Source organism: Dasypus novemcinctus, chromosome 22 (genome assembly GCF_030445035.2).
Source record: "Dasypus novemcinctus isolate mDasNov1 chromosome 22, mDasNov1.1.hap2, whole genome shotgun sequence".
In the NCBI taxonomy this organism is placed as follows: domain Eukaryota; kingdom Metazoa; phylum Chordata; class Mammalia; order Cingulata; family Dasypodidae; genus Dasypus; species Dasypus novemcinctus.
The window spans coordinates 68,078,513-68,097,235 of NC_080694.1; the positions used below are offsets into that span (position 1 = coordinate 68,078,513).

Here is an 18,723-nt window from a genome sequence, read left to right on the forward strand (position 1 = left end):
AGTGAGACCTAGTATCTATTGGTTTCTTTTTTTTCTTTCTTTTTCCTCCCCTGCCCCCTGCCCTGCTCTTTTGGTCTCTGTGATCTTCTGTATCTATTTCTCTTTTTGTCTTCTCTTCTCATTTTCTCCTCTGGGATTCAACAGGACTCAATCCCAGGGACCTCCAATGTGGACAGAGGCTCCCTGTCACTTGTGACACCTCAGTTCCTGGTTGCTGCCGCGTCCCCCCTTCACCCTCCCCTTAGTTACTCTTTTGTTGCATCATCATCTTGCTGCATGGCTCACCTGGTTTACTGCACAGGCACACCTTTCCAGGAGGCCCCAGGGACTGAGCTGGTTCCTCCCATTTGGTACACGGAAGCCCAATCACTTGAGCCACATCCGTTTCCCTTGGTTTCCATCTAATTCATTTGTATTTATATTTTGTATAGATTGAGTCAAGCAAAAACAAAAACAAAAAATGACAATGATGGAACCTAAACTTGGACCCAGGCTTTCTGATGGCAAAGAAGAAATTGCTTCAGTGTCTTGGCTGAATTACAGCCATTTTCACCTACAGCACTTACTGTGTGAGTCCTTATAGTAATACCATGGTGTACTTGAGAAGGGTGCTGAGAATAATTAAGGAACTTCTTAGAGGAAGCAGAAGTGACTCAAGCAACTGAGCTCCTGCCTACCAAAAGGGAGGACTGTTGAAATTTAATAGTTCTTTATGTATTCTGGGAAGAAATCCTCTATCAGAAATGTGACTTGAAATATTTTATCTCTGTGGCTTGAGCCAATGATAAAATGTAAGCTCTCAAGAGAAAATTAGAATTTTGGAAATCTACTATCCATCACCCTAAGCTTGACAGCTTTCCAATACACACACATTTTCTGGTGGGATCTGTGTTCATTTTAGAAGTATGACTTTTGGAAATACGTAAAGAAATGTGTCAGCACAGATCTAATTAACTCAGTGGGCCAATATGCTACTTTAAAATCTTCATGCATTAGTACACAATCCATTTAATGTGCAAAGACAGACCTGAGGATTTCCATGTAACAAGATGAAATATTCAACAAGAAGATTTCAGACTGCAACTCTTTAGAAAGTACTCTCATGTGCTTTTAGTGTAGTATGGAAGATAAATGTCAATGCTCACCTGAAAAGGCTATTAAAAAATACTTCTCTATTTTCCAACATTTATTTCTGAGGCTGAATTTTTGTTCAAACCCAAATAACTGAATATGAAATGAAAGTCCCGGGCTGTTCTACTGAGACTGCTGAGAATTCTAAATTGATACAATCTTTTATTACATTATTTTCTTTTGGAATTACTTATCAACGTCCAATGAATTTTGGGGTGAGTATTAGTCTACAGGAATTAGTATTTTAAATTCCATTTTGATTTCTAGTATGGTCAGTAGCAGAAGAGGTCACCCACATCTCTGTGGGGTCCTCAGTAATCCATAAGCTGTGAAGTCAGGACCAGGCCTCATTGACAGGGGGTGACAGAGTGCTCGGTGCAGGGGAGGGATCGGGCCAGTCCAGGACTCGGTCTCGCTCTCAGGGTCTCGGCTCTCAGGTTCTCGCCCCGAGGCTGGCGTGTGGGGCGGGGAGGCCGAGGCGGGAGTCCCCGGTCCCCGCAGTTTCATTTTTGGTCTCTCAACAGGAATCAGGTCCTTCCGCCCCCCCTCCCCCGACGCTCGTGACGCGGGCCCAGGGCTGCCTCCCACTGCGGGCCCGGTTCTGGAGAAGCCAATCGCCGGCCCCGCGGCCCATCCAGAGCCCGCCCCGACCCGCCGGGACTCAGCTTCCTCCCGACCCCGGGATCCGGCCATGGCGCCGGGGACCCTCCTCCTGCTGCTCTCGGGGGCCCTGACCCTGACCCCGACCCGGGCGGGTGAGTGCGGGGTGGGGGGGCGCTGCCTGGAGTGGGTGAGGGGACCTGGGGGGGCAGGACCCCGGAAGCCGCGTCCTCCCCCGCCGACCCCGCCCCCTGTCCCCCCAGGCCCCCACTCCCTCAGGTATTTCAGCACCATCGTGTCCCGGCCCGAGCGCGGGGACCCCCACTACATGGTCGTGGGCTACGTGGACGACACGCAGGGCGCGCGGTTCGACAGCGACGCGAAGAGTCCGAGGTTGGAGCCGCGGGCGCCGTGGGTGGAGCAGGAGGGGCCCGAGTACTGGGAGCGGGAGACGCGGAGCGCAGAGCTCGGTGCGCAGAATGACCGGGTGAACCTGCGGACCCTCCGCGGCTACTACAACCAGAGCGCGGCCGGTGAGCCACGGGGCCCGGGGTCCGCGCACGACCGGGATCCCCAGGACGGGCCGGGGTCGCCCGAGTCTCGGTCCCCACTGCACCCCGAGGCCGCGGGACCCGGGACCCCCCCGCCTGGGAGGGACTTTCCTCGGTTTTGTTTTCAGTTTAGACCAATCAGCGCGGGGGCGGGGCGGGAAGTGGGCGGGGCTAAACGTGGAGCGGAGCCAAAGATGCTGGTCGTGGGCGGGGCCTGTGGGCGGGGCTGACCTCGGGGGCGGGGCCAGGGTCTCACACCCTACAGAGGATGTCTGGTTGCGACGTGGGCCCCGACGGGCGCCTCCTCGGCGGGTACTTTCAACACGCCTACGACGGCGTCGACTACATCGCCCTCAACGAGGACCTGCGCTCCTGGACGGCGGCGGACACGGCGGCGCAGATCACCCGGCGCAAGTGGGAGGAGGACGGGGATGCAGAGCGCTATAGAGCCTACCTGGAGAGCACGTGCAAGGAGCATCTGCAGAGACACCTGCAGAGTGGGAAGGAGACGTTGCTGCGCACAGGTAGAGGAGGCGGGGCTCCCCAACCCCAAATGTCCTGTCCATTCCTGGTGGTCGCATGAGCGCTGCTAGAATGGCCAGGAGAGAAATGGAAAGTTCCTCAAGTTTCTGACCTTCCCGCAGACCCCCCAAGAACCCACGTGACCCGCCACCCCATCCCTGACCGTGGGGTCACCCTGAGGTGCTGGGCCCTGGGCTTCTACCCCGCGGAGATCACGCTGACCTGGCAGCGGGACGGGGAGGACCAGACCCAGGACACGGAGTTTGTGGAGACCAGGCCTGCGGGGGACGGAACCTTCCAGAAGTGGGCGGCTGTGGTGGTGCCTTCTGGGGAGGAAGAGAGATACACATGCCACGTGCAGCACCAGGGGCTGCCCGAACCCCTCACCCTGAGATGGGGTAAGTGGACGAGTTGGGGGCCTCTTCTAGGGAAGCAGGAGCCCTTCTGAGCTCCTCCAGCAGGGTCAGGGTCAGGGTCAGGTTGCCTGACCTTTTCCCCTTCTCAGAGCCACCTTCCCAGCCCCCCATCCTCATCATGGGAGTCGTGGCTGCCCTGGTCATCCTTGGAGTGTCCGTGGTGGCTGCACTTCTGATCTGGAGGAGGAAGAGCTCAGGTAGGGAATTTTGTTGTCAATTTTGTTGATCTTCTCAAAAAACCAGCTCTTGGTCTTGTTTATTTTTTCAAGTGCTTTCTTATTTTCTATTTCATTTAGTTCTGCTCTTATCTTTGTTATTTCCTTCCTTCTTCTTCCTGTTGGGTTACTTTGTTGTTGTTTTTCTAATTCCTTCAAATGTGCAGTTAATTCTTCAATTTCTGCTCTTTCTTCTTTTTTGATATATGAATTTATGGCTATAAATTTCCCTCTCAGTACCGCTTTTGCTGCATCCCATAAATTTTGGTATGTTGTGTTATCATTATCATTTGTTTCAAGGTAGTCATTGATTTCTTTTGAGATTTCCTCTTTGACCCACTGTTTTTCTAAGAGTGTGCTGTTTAATTTCCAAATTGTCGTGTGAAGTCTGGGTCTCTGTCCCTTGCAAATTTCCAGCTTGACTCCACTGTGGTCAGAGATATTGTTTTGTATGATTTCGATCTTTCTGAATTCATTAAGCCTTTCTTTGTGGCCTAGCATATGGTCAATCTTGGAGAATGTTCCATGTGCATTTGAGAAAAATGTATATCCTGCTGTGTTTGGGTGTAATGATCTATATATGTCTATTAGATCCAGCTCTTCTAATATACTGTTCAAATGTTTTGTTTCTTTAGTGATTCTCTTTTGAGATGTTCTGTCCAGAGTTGATAGTGGTGTATTAAAATCCCCCACTATAATTGTAGATGCATCTATTCTTTCACTTAGTTTTTCCAGCGTTTGCCTCACATATTTAGAGGCGCCCTTGTTAGGAGCATAAATATTTATGATTGTTCGATCTTCTTGACAAATTGTCCCTTTCACTAAAATATAGTATCCTTCTTTGTCTCTCACAATTGTTTCGCATTTAAAGTCTATTTTGTCTGATATTAATATAGCTACTCCTGCCTTTTTTTGGTTGTTGTTTGCTTGTATGATTGTTTTCCAGCCATTCACTTTCAACCTCCATGAGTCTCTGGGTCTAAGATGTGTCTCTTGTAGGCAGCATATAGATGGGTCATATTTCCTTATCCAGTGTCCCAGTCTGAATCTTTTGATAGGTGAGTTTAATCCATTGACATTCAGTGTTATTATGTTTAGAGAGTTATTTATGGTAGCCATATTTTGGTTGGATTTGTGTTTGTTATATTTTGTTTGTATTATTTTATTTTCCCCTTCTATTTTTGTCTTTCTTGTTGCTTTTACACTCTCCTCCATCTCTGACTGTCCTGTTTTTTCCTTTCTTCCTGCAGAATTCCCTTAAGAATTTCTTGAAGGGGAGGTTTCTTGTTGATATACTCTTTCAGTTTCTGTTTATCTGTGAATATTTTGAACTCTCCATCATTTTTGAATGCTAGTTTAGCTGGATAGAGTATTCTTGGTTGGAAATTTTTTTCCTTTAGTACCTTGACTATATCATACCACTGCCTTCTTGCCTCCATCGTTTCAGATGAGAAATCAGCACTTAATCTTATGGAGTTTCCCTTGTATGTGATGGTTTTCTTTTCTCTTGCTGCTTTTAGAATTTTTTCTTTGTCTTGAGCGTTGGATAATTTGACAAGTATATGTCTTGGGGTGGGCCTGTTGGGGTTTATGACCAGTGGAGTGCGCTGTGCTCCTTGGATATGTACATCTGTCTCTTTCAGTAGATTTGGGAAGTTTTCATTCATTATTTCCTGCAACACTCCTTCTGACCCCTTTCCCTTCTCTTCTCCTTCTGGAATGCCTATAATACGTATGTTTGAGCGTTTTGCGTTATCATTCAGGTCCCTAAGTCCTATCTGGATTTTTTCTACCTTTTTATTGACCACTTCTACTATCTGTTTGATTTCCAATGCACTGTCTTCCACATCACTAATTCTCTGCTCTGCCTCTTCTAGTCTGCTGATATTTGCTGCAAGTGTATTTTTGATTTCTTGAATTGTGGTGTTCATTTCCATCATATCTGTTATTTTTTTGCGCATGTCTGCAATTTCCCCTCCAAGTGTTGTCTTCACGCTGTTAACCTCTTTCATTACTTCATCAAATTTGTCGGTGATAAATGTTCTGAGATCTTTCATTGCTTGTGCGAAGTCCTGCCCCCCTTCCTGATTTTCAGTTTGTTGATTGGATTCAGCCATGTTTTCCTGATTACTGGTTTGGTTTGTAGATTTTTGTTGCTGTCTTGTCAACATTTTTTCTTGACGGGTTTAATCAGTTCCTTAGCTTCTTTGTCTAGTCTTGGAGATTAATTAGCTGTTGTTTTTGCGTAAGTGTTATATCTTCTCTTTGTCACTTTGTTCTTCTTATTCCAATTTCTCATTGCTAGTTAAGCTCACTTTAAAGGAAAGTATTAGTGCTGGGGAAAGTCAATTGTGTAAGGAAGGAAAAAGTGTGAAGTAGTATTGGTGATATATGTTTACAAAGCAATAATATGAGTTCTGGGAGGATGGAGGTTAGATCATGTAAATTGTGTAGAGTTATAGTAGTAGGAAAGTACCTATAATGAGGTAGATGACTGAATATGGGAGGAATGTGGTACGTACTAAGAGGCTATTGTTTTCGTGAGAGAGGGAAAGAGAAAAGAAAGGTAATAGTTTCAGGGACGAATACCAGATGGAAAACTAAACAAAGGTATTAGAAATTAAGAGTTAGACACTTTGTGGATCAAAGAAAGGGAGATGGAATATAGGAGAGATAGCAGATGGTGGAGGATATCAAGTTGTAGGGGAAAGGGGATAGTGTAGATAGGCTAAATCTATTCACAGAGAAATGAGGCAGTGGAGGGTGAGGAAACCCAGCAAATGTGAGGTATTTCCTGTAGGACCTATTGTATTGTTAAGGTAAAATAGTATAAGAAGAATATTGGGGACAAGAAAGAGAGGATTGGAAAAAAAAAAAAAAAGAACAACAACAACAACAACAAGAAGGAAAAAAAAAAAAAAACAAACCAAAGAACAGAAATCCCGCCGCCAGGCTTGGCTGGGCTCAGCTGGGCTCCGGTCCCCCGCCCGCCGCCCGCCGCCCGCCGCCCGCCGCAGCTCGGCTGGGCTTGGCTTTCCCGCCTGCCGCCTGGCGCGGCGCAGCGCGGCTCGGCTCTCCCGCTCGCCGCCCGGCGCGGTGCGGCTGGGCTCGGCCGAGCTCAGCTGGGCTCCGCCCCTCCGCCTGCCGCGGCTCAACCGGGCTCGGCGCTACCCTGGCTGCCGCCCGCCGGGGCTCCGCGCGGTGCTAGCTGCCTCGGCTCCACCTACCCAAGGAGGGAATCCTCCACACGTAGCTGGGATCTCCATGTATATTTCACAGATGGATCCTCTCTGTTACCTTCCCTCCAAATCGATGTCCAGACACCTCCGGACCAGGAAAAATCCCGAAACAGCCGGTCCCAAAGAGTCTCCAACGCCTCCCAGCCAATTCCCCCCAGGAGCTAGTAACCGGGAAGTTCACTCAGCCGCCATCTTGCCTCCCCCTCCTGAAAAGTCCCAATTTATATCTTATAGACCAGTCCTTTCCATTACCTTCCCACCAAATCGATGTCCAGACACTTCCTGCCCTGAAAAAATCCTGAAAAAGCCTGGTCCCGGAGAACCTCCAGCGGTGCCCAGCTGCCTCTTCCCAGGAGAGACGGCAAGGCAAGCTCACTCAGCCACCATCTTGCCGGAAGTCCCCTATACAGAGTCTTTAGAAAGTATAAGGACAAGGGAACATGTCAATAGACTTCTCAACCTAGATGAAATGAACAGTTTCCTTGAAAAACACAAATTACAAAAGAAGAAACAAAATTTTGCTCATACCTGTATCAGTTGTAGAAATTGAATTAGTATTTGAAAACCTTCCCATAGAATAAACTCCAGGCCCAGAAAGCCTGATTGCTGAATTGTATCAAACACATAAAGGAGAAATAGTATCATTTCTATGCAAACCCTCTTGCATATTAAAGGAGGAACAATTCCTAATTCCTGTACCAGTCCAGTGTTACCCTCATTCAAAACCCAGGCAAAGACATCACAAGGAAAGAGAAGTACAGAATACTGTCCCTCATGATCCTGGGCATAAAATTCCAAGCAAAACATGAGGGAGCAAACCAAATGCAAAAATACATAGAGTATTGTAGATCATGCCAAATTGGACTAGCTGGGAATGCAAAGGTGGTTTAATATCTGCAACTCATCTCTGTTATCCAAATTAAATAGAATAAAGCACAAACACCATGTCACCAATACTGCAGATGCAGGAAAAACACTTGCCAAAATGCAATTCCTTCTCAAGACAAAATCTCTCAGCAAACTAGGAATAGAAAGCAGATTCCTCTAGTGGATCCAGGCATCAGTGAAAGTCTATGCTAACATCATACTCAGTGATGACAGGCTAAACCCTTTCTTCCTAAGATCAACCAGTTAGAGAGGTCCACTCACACCATTTTTTTAAACCTCATTCTAGACATCCTAAGGGTATTAGCTACCCAAAGAGGTGCTGATGCAAAAAGCAGAAATTGGTTGGATTTTATAAAAGGTTATTTATTTGGGGTAGAAGCTTACAGATACCAGGCCATAAAGCATAAATTACTTCCCTCACTGAAGTCTATTTGGAGTAAGTTGGCTGCCGACGTCTGCGATGGTTCAGGCTTCCTGGGTTCCTCCCTTCATGGGGATTGCTTTTCTTTGAGTTCAAGGTTCCTCTCTTCCTGGGTCTTGCTTCTCTTTCCTCTGTGAGCTTACTTGCCAGGGCTCCAGCTTAAGTCTTCAGGATCAAACTCCAACATCAGAAATCCTCAACTCTGTTCCTTGCCATGCCTTTTATTTGTAAGTCCCCACCTACCAAGGGTGGGGACTCAACACCCTAATCATGACTCAATCAAGCCCAGGTACAGATCAGATTACAAACATAATACAATATCTAATTTTGGAATTCATAACCATAGCAATCTGGTATACTAAACAATGCAAGAAGGCAAGAAATGAAATGCAAGACCTATAGAGAGTAAAGGAAGAAGTAAAACTGCCATTATTTGCAACCAGCATGATTGTATATGAGAGAAAACCACAAAAATATCTCCACAAATTATCAGAATAAAGAAATTAATTTATCAAGGCCACAAGATGGAAGGTTATTATATAAATATTAATGCTATTACTATACAATAATGATGACAACCATAAAATGAAATTTTAAATATCTTCCACTTTAAATATTTATCAACACATACAAATATTGTAAAATCTTTATCTAATACCATGTGGTATCTTGCATTAGATCCTGGAAGAGAAAAAGTAAACGACATTTGTGGAAAAACTGGTGAAATACAAATAGAGCCAGTAGTTTCAGCAATTAAAATAAACTAGTCATTATTTCTTAGTGGTAACAAATTACACTGCTTGTGTAAGTACTAACTACAGGGGAAACTGGGTGAAGGATAACTGCAGCTGCCTGTACTATCTCATCAACTTTTTTATAAACTAAAAATTATCTTAATATTTAAAAATCTTTATTTAAAATTGGAAAAGTATATTTAGAAATAAATTTAATGAAAAGGATGAAAATCCTTTAGCCTGACAATTACAATACATTGCAAAGGGAAATAAAAGCAGACTGAAAATATGAGGGATAGACCTTGCTCATGGATTGGAAAATCATTATTCCTAAAATTATACTGTAAAGGATCTTGTAGATAAGGGGTTCTTAAAAAGGGGTCCATGAGCTTGAATTAAAAAAAAAAAACATTATTCTTGTGGGGATGTGTTGGTGCAGCTGTGGTAAATTTATTAAATAATACACAGGATAGTATGGACTTGTAAGGGGTCCATGGTTTTCCCCTGACTGGCAAAGGGGTCTGTGGGAAAAAAATGGTTAAGAACCCCTGTTTTAGATCAACAAAAACAGAGAAGTCATTGTTGTCAGTACTGAATTAGAAGTAATTTTCAGGAAGTCTTTTGGATGGACAGGAAGTGTGTTTGTATGTGGTATGTACATCTATCTATCTGTATACAATTTCTGTTGTTAATTGTCCCTACTGGAATTCTGATTTACCACCTAATGCCACTTGCCATGCAAGGGTGGTTCAAAATAAGGATCAACTGATGAAAGTATTTTGTCACATTAATAGAACAATGATCATCACAAATAATGCAGAAAAAGCAATTGAAAAAAAATCCAGCATCCCTACTTTTTTTGTTGTTTTCTTTCCCTCCCCCTCCCTCTCCTGCCCCCCTCCCCTCCTGTTCTCCCTTCCCCTCCCCTTCCCACTCCCTGCTGTTTATTGCTGTCTGTGTCATCTTCTGTATCTTCTTCTCTTTCTGTCTTCTCTTCCTGTTTTTCTTCTCAAGGATTCACCAGGATTCGATACTGTGGACCTCTGGTGTGGAGAGAGGTTCCCTGTCACTTGTGTCACCTCAGTTCCTGGTCTCTGTTGCACCTTGCCTTGACTCTCCCCTTCATCTCTTCTTTGTTGTGTCATCATCTTACTGTGTGACTCACTTGTGCAGACACTGGCTGGCTGTGCAGGCACTCACACAGGCGCTTGCATGGGCACTAGCTCACTGCACAGGCACGCTCTTTTCTTTTCACCAGGAGGCCCAGAGATTGAACCTGGGTCCACCCATAAGGTAGGCAGAAGACAAATCACTTGAGCAACATCTGTTCTTAATGAAAGTACACAGAACTAGCAATAGAAGGAAACTTCTTCAACATGACTCACTGTCAGCATCGCATTCAATGTCAAGAGATAGAAAAATTTCCCCTAAGATTAGGCACAAGACAGGGATGCCCACTGTGGCAGTTTGAAATCATTTTATGAATCCCAAAAAGAGAAATATTAGGTTTTAAATGAGCCCATTCCTGTGGGTGTGAGACCCATTTGACTGGATTACATCAGGGGGCGTGATTCATGTTGAGTCTCCGCCCTCTGACTGGGTCTGATATAAAAGGAGATGTGGAGAATAAAGGGAGCAGGCACTTGATTCTGCAATGTGAGAGCGAGGATTCCTTAAGTACAAAGCCCCCAAGAGGCTGGTCCAGGGAGCAGCTCAGGAGGAATGGAGCTGCTGGGTGCCTGAGAGCAGAGCTCAACTTGGGAAGAGGGTGGAAGAGTGGAGAATGATAAAGAAGTCCTGGAAGGAGACAAGCTCTGTGCCTGGTCACTCACAGCTGGGCTCTAGGGGATGGGAGATTCTGGAGCAGAAGGAAGGGATCTCCGCAGAGATGGGCGCCATCTTGCTTCTCCACGTAACAACACACCAGGATCCACATTAGCTGACTTGGTGAGAAAGCACCTCTTATTGAAAGCAGGCTAGTAAGATAGGGAATCAATAGATGGATCTGGAACCTTGCAGAGAGTCCACAAGACATCAATGACCCCCAGGATGTCTGCTGAAAGACCCTCCCCAAGGTTTTGCCACTCAGAAGAAGACGTACTCTGGAAGCCAGGAGAAGCCCCAGATATTCCCCAAGGACTTTATCATTGGGCCCTCCTGGGAGATTGATGGGAGAAATAAGCAATCAAAATAGTGAACAGCTGGAGATCCTCACCTTCCATTAGCAAAGGGGTGGGATAATTAACAGTTCAAAGAGTGGTGCCAGCCCTGAGTTCACTCTCATGCCTCTGGACCCTGACTCTGGCTGTCTTCTCTGCCTCTTTGGATCACCATGCGAGGAAACCTAGGGGTTTATAACCTATAATGGGAAATTGTAGCCTGTAAATCAGCCCTCTTTATCACTTTTCAGCCCCTTCCTCTCTACCTGGAACTCTCTACCTGGAATCTGTTCTTTTCTCCCATTTCTCTGGTAACATATTTGGAAGTCAGCCAGGGCTTTTTGGTGAGTGAAACTATGGCCTACAACTCTTTTAATGCCTTCCTTTGGTTCTCCATTTTACACAGGTTCACCTAAAAGCCCCCAAAGGATGTAATTCTGGGACAGAGGGGCCAGGGCACAGGAATTCTCCACATCCATGCCGTGGGCCCAGGCTTGTGAGATCTGACCCCAGCCAGGATGGCCGGGTGATAGGGCAGTGGCTTAAATCACAGCCCTGCCAAGACGGGGGTTCCCCAGGAGAGCTCCAGGCCCTGCAAACTTCCATTTCAAGCCCTTTTAGCAGCTGGGCTCTTTGCCCTTGGGCCTGCCTGCTGCTGCCTTCTCCAACTCTCTCCCCTCAGGGGCAGTGTGGCAATGGCAGAAAGCCTGTGGGACTTGCCCCTCCCAGCAGGTCCACAACTTTGTAAGCAGCTTTCCTGTCCACCCACAGCCAGCTATCTGGGGGATGAAGTGGAAAGGCAGCAGGTGGAGCCACAGTGGATCCCATGGGAGTTCCCTGCCCCAGGGGCACCACAGGCCAGGATACCCCTGATGTAACCTGAATCCATGCTTTATCTTCCTACTTCTTGCTACTGAATTTCTATTTGCAGGTTTCTGTTAAGATGCTTTGTTAAGTCTTAAAAACTGTGAAACTGGGAAAATACCTTTGCTAGCAAGGAAGCTGTTGCCTCAGGGCCACAGGACAATTAACCTCTAACCACTTAATGACCTCTTGATGGCTGGTTTAACTGGGAAATCATCAGACAGTAAAGTCATAAAACCAGGATGGCTTTAAAAACTCTAAGAATAGGAAGAAGTTTCTTGCCCCTTCTCAAAGGAAGGAGCAATATTGAGGAAGGAGCAATATTTGAGGAAGAAGCACTATTCAGTCTGTCTTCAAGTCCAGAATGCAGCCCTGGGAATGCCTGATGGCAGGACCTCTGTGATTCCCTGTGGTGGTGGGAATCAGAGAACAGCCAAATTTTTCCTGAGATTTAACTCAGGAACTTCTCTTTGGGTAACAGCACAGCCAGTCTCAGATGCTGAAATGGTCAGGGGTGCCGAGATCCAGAGCAGGAAACTGAATGGCTCCCATTCCTTGACCCATCCACTCAGACAGCAGCCAAATATCCCCTGAGAGATGGACATCTCAGGGGCTTTGATTTCAGGCCACTGCTCAGTCTTCCACCAATTTGGCTTTGGTGCACTGATCTGATCACTGGAGGAAGCATGAGATATCCCCCAGGACCGAGGTCACCCAAAGGGATGCCTGTCAGCCAGCAGGGTCTGAAAATTGAAATTCTCAGAACACTGAGACAGAGCATCACCTCCAAATTATGTGGAGGGGTAATGTTTTAGTCAGACTAGGATTCTGGGATGCCAGGTAAGTCAACTAAGAAGGTGCTTCTTCATTCTTCCTAGAATAATGGGCATGGTCTCTAGCCCACCAGTAAACTCCCCACAGGAGTCTCTTCTCAGGAATCAGGAAATTCTACCTACTGCTGGTCCATGTGGCCACAGTAGAGCTGAGAGCAGCCTCTGTATAGGACCCTGAATTCCAGTTAAACCGGTGTAAGAAAAGAGAACAAATAGAACTGAGGCCCAGAAACCTCATGACATGTCTCCTTAAAGAAATGAGAAAATAAATCTCAAACTCCAACTAACTCCTTTTTAGAAACAGCCTTCTGAGTTTAACCTCAGTTGTGCCTATAAAAGGTGTGATTAGTAATCAAGATTATAAAAACCTCATGTGCCATCAGCTAAGATCAAAGAGTTCCTATAAATGCTAAAGATATAAAATTGTCTCCTGTTTTAATCTATGGTCAACTACGTGTTCAACTTTAAAATGTGTGTTCAACTTTGTCAGTTTGCTTGTGCCTAGGAAATCAGATTTGGGGTTCAACTGTTTCAAATTGCATAACAGTGAAAGGTAATCTAAAAATAAGTTTTTAAATGTCAATACTGTCTTGCAGTAGGTTTAATGTATAAATCATAAGTAGAATTTATTTAACTGGTAGAAAAGCAAAGAAACTTAACAAAGTTGTTACTGATAAAATTGTGTGGCTTAGTAAAGGTACCCAATTCACCTTAAAGGAAAAAATTACTAGAAAGTGTAGCTAAGAGTTAAGATCATTTATAGATGCCTTTATATTATAAAATAGCAGAAGGATAATAACTGAAGTCATATTTGGCTAGAATTAACATAAACCTACTATTGTAAGTGTAAATTCTAAACTGACCTTACCTATGGTTATGGTCACTTCAAGTCTAACCTCACCCCTTGCCTTTTCTTATGGGTATTTCATAACAGCTTCTGCCCCTATAACTCAGAGGAAAGCAAACTTGAGACATCCCTGTCTCCTGTTCTACTGGTATTAGTGACCCTGCTTTCTCTCATTGCTCGAAGTGTAGACTAAATTGCTGCCTAGTGGAACTGTTGACCCTTGGGATTGAATGTCCAGTCTTCCAGTACAGCAGCTGCTGGAGTCCTGTTTCTCTGAGGACTGGGAAGTGAAGGAGGCCTCCTGCATTGACTGTCAGGGTTCCTAAAAGTGGCAATTCATGAGATAAACCAGTTTCCCTGAGGTTTTGATAGCCTCAGTGAATATACATATAATTAGTCTTGCTCATCCAAAGTCTGCTATAGTCAAAGCTAAATATAAAGTTCTGAAGCAAAGGAAAATTGTAAGAAAGCATCGGGAACATTTTGGTTATAAGCCATTAATCAAGGAACAAAATTCTTGTGCAAAACTGCATGGCCATAGTACAAATTGGAGAAAAAAGCCTTCAGGGAGATCTTTCAAGTGTTGTTTTACAGTTGAACTTGTTTTGTAAAGGAATGAAAATTTTAAGTAACTGTGCTTCCGTGTCAAACTATTCATGTCTGCCTATTTGCTCAGTGTATATCTTCATACATTGGGATGATAATATCAAATTAACAAATGAAAACTCTAAGTCCATATTTAATGAAATTAAATTAAAGAAATGTAGATCTGCCCTCTTTCAAATGCATGAAGTAAATTCCATTGGTTCCTAATTGTAATCTAAGGTAAATTAACCAGTCTATGTGGTTGTGGTTAATTTTAAAGAGTTTGTAAGAGCACCTTCCAAACTGAAGCATTTAAATGGCTAGTTCTAAGAAACCATTATTAACTAGAAACCTAAATTGATATTAATGGCAAAAAGTAACTTCATAGTAGTGAAACCTTTCTGGAAGTCACCTCAATGTGCATTTTCAAGTGGTGGTAATGAAAAGTAACCTTGATTCCATTAGGATTCTTCAGATTTTATTTTAAAAAGTGTAAAAGGTAGTTTTCCTCATCTACTAAAGTAAAATAGCTGCTAATTAATGTCCTCATGGTAAAAATGTAAAAGTAAGAAGTATTAAAAAGTTAAGTTCACTTGATATGTAACACATTGCATTGGAAATGTTTAAAAAGTGTATAAAAGTCAAGAGACAGACTTCAGCACTGTCAAACCCTCTTGTGCATTCAAACCAGGCCTACAATACACTGCAGGTTGCCTCTCCATTTGAGTTATTGGTTACATTAGTCACTGACCCCTAAAACAATAATGATATCTACTACGTCTCTGGTTGGGCTCCTCAAGTCAATGGAAACTACATTGCAGTTTCAAGCTCCTGCAGCAGCCAACAATGGCTCAATATAGCCAAAGGTACAAATGAAATTGCCTCCAGTCTGGCACTGTTTCATAGTGCTAAAGGGCACTATGCACCAGGTCAGTGGAATACTGGAACCTACCTTCCTAGCTTCTCTCTATGGTCAACAGTGCTGCAGCTTGCTGGCTGTGTTGAAAAAACATAACAAGTGGAGCAATGATCACCAGAGTGCTATGAGTAGAAATTAAACATATTTCACATTATGGTCTGCTCCCATGAAGAAGTAATATGTAAGGTATTGCAAATCTGGAACTTAACTCTATTAATTGCAACTCAAAGAGAAACTGATGCATTGAGTAGTACATTAATAACTTTTAAGTGCTGTACCTATATCCTACTCTAGATATATGCCTGATATTATAGTGATATATTCTTTATTCTAGATCATGTGCAGAAGGACATTGAACTTGTTAAAAGTCCTTGTGAACTTTATTTTCTAAGTAATCAATGAATATATCTATAAGATAAAGAAATGGCCACCTTCCTGAGAGCAGTGGGGGCAACAGCCCTTTTAGTTAAAAAAAGCCACCAAACTAACTTGGGAGCAACCTCTCACAGTCTTTGCTCCACACCACATGAAGGATGTGCTTGAGGCCAGGGGCCACCAATGGCTCACAGGTAGCTGATTAATAACTACCAGGCTCCATTACTAGACACCCCAGAGGTACAGAAAAGTGTGTTTCAGACTCTCAACCCAACCACCCTCCTACCAGTAGAGAGCCCAAATTCAGATCCTGAAAAGCCCCTTCTCCACTCCTGCCTTGAAACTCTTAACCAAAACTACTCAAGCTAGATTTAAAAGAGAGCCTCTTGTGAAGCCAAACTTTGAATAGTTCACAGATGAAAGCAGTTTTATTAAGGAAGGAATTAAAAAGGCAGACTATGCAGGGCTCCTCAATTTGAAACCATAGAGGCCAAAGTTCATTCCCCTGGAACTTCAACCCAGAAGACAGAGCTGATTGCTCTCACCGGAAGTTTAGAGCCAACAGCCTGGAAATGGGCTAATATTTACACAGATTCTAAGTATTCTTTCCTTGTCCTTCATGCTCACTCTGCTGTATAGTGAATGAGGCTTGCTTACTAACAGTAGATCATCTATTAAGCACAGGCAAGAAATCCTAGACTTTCTAAAAGCCATAGTGTTACCTCAAGAAATAGCAGTTACGCATTGTCCAGGGCATCAGAAGACAGACAGTGCTATAGGAAAGGGAAATGCTTGAGTTGACATAGCTCCTAAAATGGCAGCACAAATCCATGTTTCCCCCTACCCCTTATTCCAGCACCTGTACCAGTACTTGAAGTTCCACAGTATACACAGGATAAACCGACCAGGACAGCTATCATGGGACTCACCCTGGAAGCTGATGGATAGCTTGTTAAAGATACTCAAGTCTACCTACCCAGAGTAGTGTAATGAAAAGTTCTTCTTGGACTTCACCAAGCCACTCCTCTACAGAGGATGCCCTAACCAGCTTAACCAAATGAGTTTTCGAACTTTGTCTTTTGAAAACTGAAGACAGTCAAAGAAATTACCAGGAGTTGCTCAATTAGAGCCAAACTGTTAAGAACTTTACTCTGTAGTTCTGATCACTCCCACAGCTATTAAAGTTAAAGGAATGTCCTGCTTAGTGTGCAAATCCTAAGAGAAGTCAGTTGCCCCAGAAAGTGCCTGCTCATCAGAAGTACCTGGCAGGATGTACAAATGCCAGTCATTGGATGGCCTGAAATACCTCTTCAAGAGAAAAAGCTAAGTAGTGTCTGTGTCAAAGTCAGCTGTTCCCTCAAACTCTAACCAAATGCCTATTGCTATGGGGGAAGGCAAACCAGACCTTGTCTGCTTTCAACTCCTTTAACTTAACTAAAAGGACAATGCCCCTTCCCATTCTTCTCTCTTACCATAAGAACTAAAATTGGCAATTTATACCTAACCCCATTGTCTACTGCAATTTCTCTCTAGAGTAACCAACAACATAAAATAACTCAAGGAAGAATACTGTTTCTCACCAACTTTGGGAAAATGCAGCCTGTGCAGGCACCTGACTACTTCAATTTCTGTGGTCCAATATCTTTTTAGTGGGACCATATAGCTTCACAATTCTAATTAAGTCTATTTCTTCTAGAATCAACATCTCGTTTGCCATATGAGGACCTCATCCAGCTTCACCCAGGATGCCAGATCCATCTTCCTCTGAGATAGAAGAACAAGAGGGTTTTACACCTTGTCCTGTAGGGCCTACTGCCCCTAACCAGCAGGAAGTAGCTACAGAAGAATAATCATCTCCCTTCAGCAACCCTTTAAGATTAAATGTATAAAGTCTCTGAAGGGATAAAGAAGCAGGCTGGTAAGATAGGGAATGAATACATGGATCTGGAACGTGGCAGAGAGTCCATGTGACACAAATAATCCCAAAAAGGGCTGCTGGAAACCCTCCCCAAGATTCTGCCACTCAGAAGAAGACTTCCTCTGGAAGCCAGGAGAAGCCCCAGATATTCCCCAAGGACTTTATCATTGGACCTTCCTGGAAGACTGATGGGAGAAATAAGCAATCGAAATGGAGAACATCTGGAGCTCCTCCCCTTCCATTTGCAAAAGGATGGGATAATTAACAGTTCAAAGAGTGGTGCCAGGCCTGAGTTGGCTCTCTTGCTCCTGTACACTGACTCTGGCTGCCTTCTCACCCCCTTGGATCACCATTCAAGTAAACCTGGAGATGGGAAATTGTAGCCTGTAAATCAGCACTCTTTATCACTTTTCAGCCCCTTTCTCTCTACCTGGGACTCCTCATCTGTTCTTTTCTCCCATTTCTCTTCCCTCCCTAACTAAATAAATTACTGACCGAACTCACTCAATGTGTTCTTGAAATACATTTATGCAGCATAGTAAAAGAACCTAAATAAAATGCGGTAACGTTATGGTCCCTTGAGTTGGACGGTCTTGGAACTGTGAGATTTTACCCCAAATAAATACCCTTTACATAAGCCAAGACTTTTCTGGTACTTTGCATCGGCAGCCCATTGGCAAATGAAATCAACCACTGCCACCACTCTTACTCAATATTGTGCTGGAACTTCTAGCTGGAGCAATTAGGCAAGAAGAAGCAATAAAAGGCCTCCAATTGTAAAGGAAGATGCAAAACGTTCCCTATTTGCAGATGACATGATCCTATACAGAGAAAATACTAAAAAATCTACCATAGCCATTAGATCTAATAAATGAATTCAGCAAAGTGGCAGGGTAAAAGATCAACACACAAAATATCTGTAGTCTCTATTCACTAGTACTGAGCAATATAAAGAGAAAATCAAGAAAAAATTCCATTTACAATAGCAAGTAAAAGAATCAAATATCTATAAATGAATTTACCCAGGTATGTAGTGAAATTGTAGACACAAAAAAATCTACAAAACATTGCTGAAAGAAACCAAAGAAGATATAAATAAACGGAAATATATTCCCTGTTAATAACTGGAAGACCAAATGCTGTTAAGATGACAATTCTATCCAAAACAATTTACACTTTCAACACAATCCCAATAAAAATTCTAATGGCCTTCTTTGCAGAAATGGAAAAGCCAATCATCAAGTTTATAAGGAAGGATAAGAAGACCCAAGTAGCCAAAACATCTTGAAAAAGAAGAATGACGTTGGAGGACTCACATTTCCTAATTTTAAACTTATTACAAAGCTACAGTTATCAAATCAGTGCAGTCCTAGTACAAGGACAGAAATATGGACCAATGGAACAGAATTGAGAGTTCAAAAATAAACCCTCCTGTGAAGAAGGTCAACCAGCACACCAGGGAGGCAAGAGTGCCTACAACTGAAAGTAAGAGAATTGCATCCAGCA

General features: G+C 43.8%; 1 protein-coding gene and 1 pseudogene across 2 annotated transcripts; one reads left to right on the forward strand and one right to left on the reverse strand.

Moving 5' to 3' along the window:
• LOC101442654 (class I histocompatibility antigen, Gogo-C*0201 alpha chain-like) overlaps nucleotides 1-18,723 on the reverse strand; it is a 149,717-nt pseudogene that overhangs the window by 29,239 nt on the left and 101,755 nt on the right.
• On the forward strand, nucleotides 1,786-17,720 carry LOC131272984 (popy Class I histocompatibility antigen, A-1 alpha chain-like). Of its 2 annotated transcripts, XM_058285452.2 has the most exons (6): nucleotides 1,786-1,886; nucleotides 1,995-2,264; nucleotides 2,531-2,806; nucleotides 2,927-3,202; nucleotides 3,310-3,417; nucleotides 16,996-17,720. In XM_058285452.2, the coding sequence occupies exons 1-6, from the start codon at nucleotides 1,823-1,825 to the stop codon at nucleotides 17,070-17,072; spliced, it is 1,071 nt and encodes a 356-aa protein (XP_058141435.1). In that variant the 5' UTR covers nucleotides 1,786-1,822; the 3' UTR covers nucleotides 17,073-17,720. The 2 variants fall into 2 exon arrangements, with proteins under 2 accessions (XP_058141435.1, XP_058141436.1); XM_058285453.2 differs by lacking the exon at nucleotides 3,310-3,417.